The 1,914-nt window shown below is 29.4% G+C and overlaps 1 protein-coding gene across 1 annotated transcript; it reads left to right on the top strand.

Annotated features, from left to right (window-relative positions):
* Positions 1-664: 664 nt before the first annotated feature.
* Positions 665-1,423, top strand: LOC115878630. Its single transcript, XM_030895176.1, has one exon. It carries the CDS (start codon positions 665-667, stop codon positions 1,421-1,423), a length of 759 nt encoding a protein of 252 aa, XP_030751036.1.
* The last annotated feature ends 491 nt before the right edge of the window (positions 1,424-1,914 follow it).

Here is a 1,914-nt window from a genome sequence, read left to right as displayed (position 1 = left end):
AGAAACCTATATAAAAGACAAAGTTAAAACTGTGTTTGAATATGAAAACGTTGCTTTTTTATTAAAACCTAATACTAATACCCTGAAATGTACCTTAATGTGTAGCAAACAAATTGATTTTACAAAAGATGATTCAATAGGAAAAATACTAGGTTTTAAAAGTAGAATCATAGAAGCGGATAAAGTAGATCAATCAGATAATGTTGCTAATATAAGTAAAGTCAACGCTATTTGCATTGATTGTAATATCTGTGTTGGTTCATTTAGTAACGGAAAACCTGTTCATATTATTCACCAATTTTATCCTGCTGTAGCTCCAGGGTATAAAATAGTTGAATCTCCTTTACCTATATTATATTTTCCAGTCAGCGTTAAAGCAATTAACAACATTACAGTAAAAATAGTTGATCAAGACGGAGATCTTATCAGTTTCAGGGGTGAGACTATTACAGTAAGATTACATTTAAAAACAAACGGTTTATAAAATGGTTGTTAGATATAACAGAGAAAATATAAATTATTCTTCAGTTATTATTCCTAACAAAATAAAAACTTATATAAAGAAACCGACTAAAAAATTGTTCAGTCCCAAATCCAACAGCAATAGGTTAACACGAAAATATCATCAATTTTTAAAATCGCTAGGTTTTAAAGTCTTAATATAATGAGCATATTAGATGTAAACGAGAAGTTATATATTGATAACTCTATTGTCAGCTCAGAACTGCATACCTATCAACCTTACATTTTTTCAAAATTTGACTATAATGATGAAATACGTATACCAATCCAAGAACTTGATGCTTACACTCTACCATCAGAAAGTCTAATTTATATTGAAGGAAAGTTAACAAATACGGAGGGAAATTATACAAAGAGATTGCGATTTACGAACAATGGTATAGCTTTTTTATTTAGAGAAATTCGTTATGAGTTAAATGGTATTACTATAGATGCCCTAAGAAATGTAGGGCTAGCATCAACATTAAAGGGTTATCTATCCAATAACACAAATGAAAGTTTAAAACTGCAAAATGCAGGTTGGTTTCCACACAGAAAAGAAGAGGACAGAATCATAGTTGATGATAATGGAAAATTCTCCGTATCTATACCATTAAAACTGCTAATGGGATTCCTTGAAGACAAAAAAATTATAATTAATATGAAACAAGAGTTGGTTCTTATTAGATCTAATAATGACTTAGATGGAGTTTTCTTTAAGGATGATGTAACACCTCCATCTACAACTTTAGAAACCCCAAAGGTTTCTTTTGATAAAATCTATTGGAAAGTACCGCACATTTTAGTTGATATACCACAACAACTAGCTCTCACTAGAATATTGGAGTCAAATAAAGATATACTAATTGGATTTAGAAGTTGGGAACTGGTTGAATACTCTTCGCTAACTGAAACAACATGACACACATGGCCTGTAAAAACAACTAGTAAACTTGAAGCTCCCCGTCATGTAATAATTGCCTTTCAAGAAAATCGAAAAGGAGATGTTAAAAAAGATATGAGTCAATTTGACAATGTTGATTTGACAAATATTAGAATATTTTTAAATTCTGAAAGATATCCTTATCATGACTTGTATTTGAATTTCAAAGATAATAAATTTTCAGAACTATATGAAATGTTTGCCAATTTTCGCTATTCTTATTATGGTATGTCTAATGAACCGATTTTTAATCCTGAAAAATTCAAAGAGATTTCACCAATTACACATATTGATTGTTCTCACCAAAAGGAAACGCTTCAAACGGGTTCTGTAGTAATAACTTTTACCCCCACTCTCTTAATATTTAGATTTAATATAAAATAAGTAAACAAAGTCTGTAGTAGTAAATATGTCATCAACACTTCAACTAGAAATACAAAAATGTATTTTTAAAATACAAAAATTGAAAG

Source organism: Sitophilus oryzae, unplaced genomic scaffold, assembly GCF_002938485.1.
Source record: "Sitophilus oryzae breed Bouriz unplaced genomic scaffold, Soryzae_2.0 scaffold_151_pilon_pilon, whole genome shotgun sequence".
NCBI lineage: Eukaryota > Metazoa > Arthropoda > Insecta > Coleoptera > Curculionidae > Sitophilus > Sitophilus oryzae.
Note: the sequence above shows the minus strand (reverse complement) of the source record. Positions and strands in the feature narration are given on the sequence as shown.

Bases quoted from the DNA above. Each gene is read 5' to 3' on its own strand.
- LOC115878630 (XM_030895176.1), top strand. From the start codon at position 665: ATGAGCATATTAGATGTAAACGAGAAGTTATATATTGATAACTCTATT.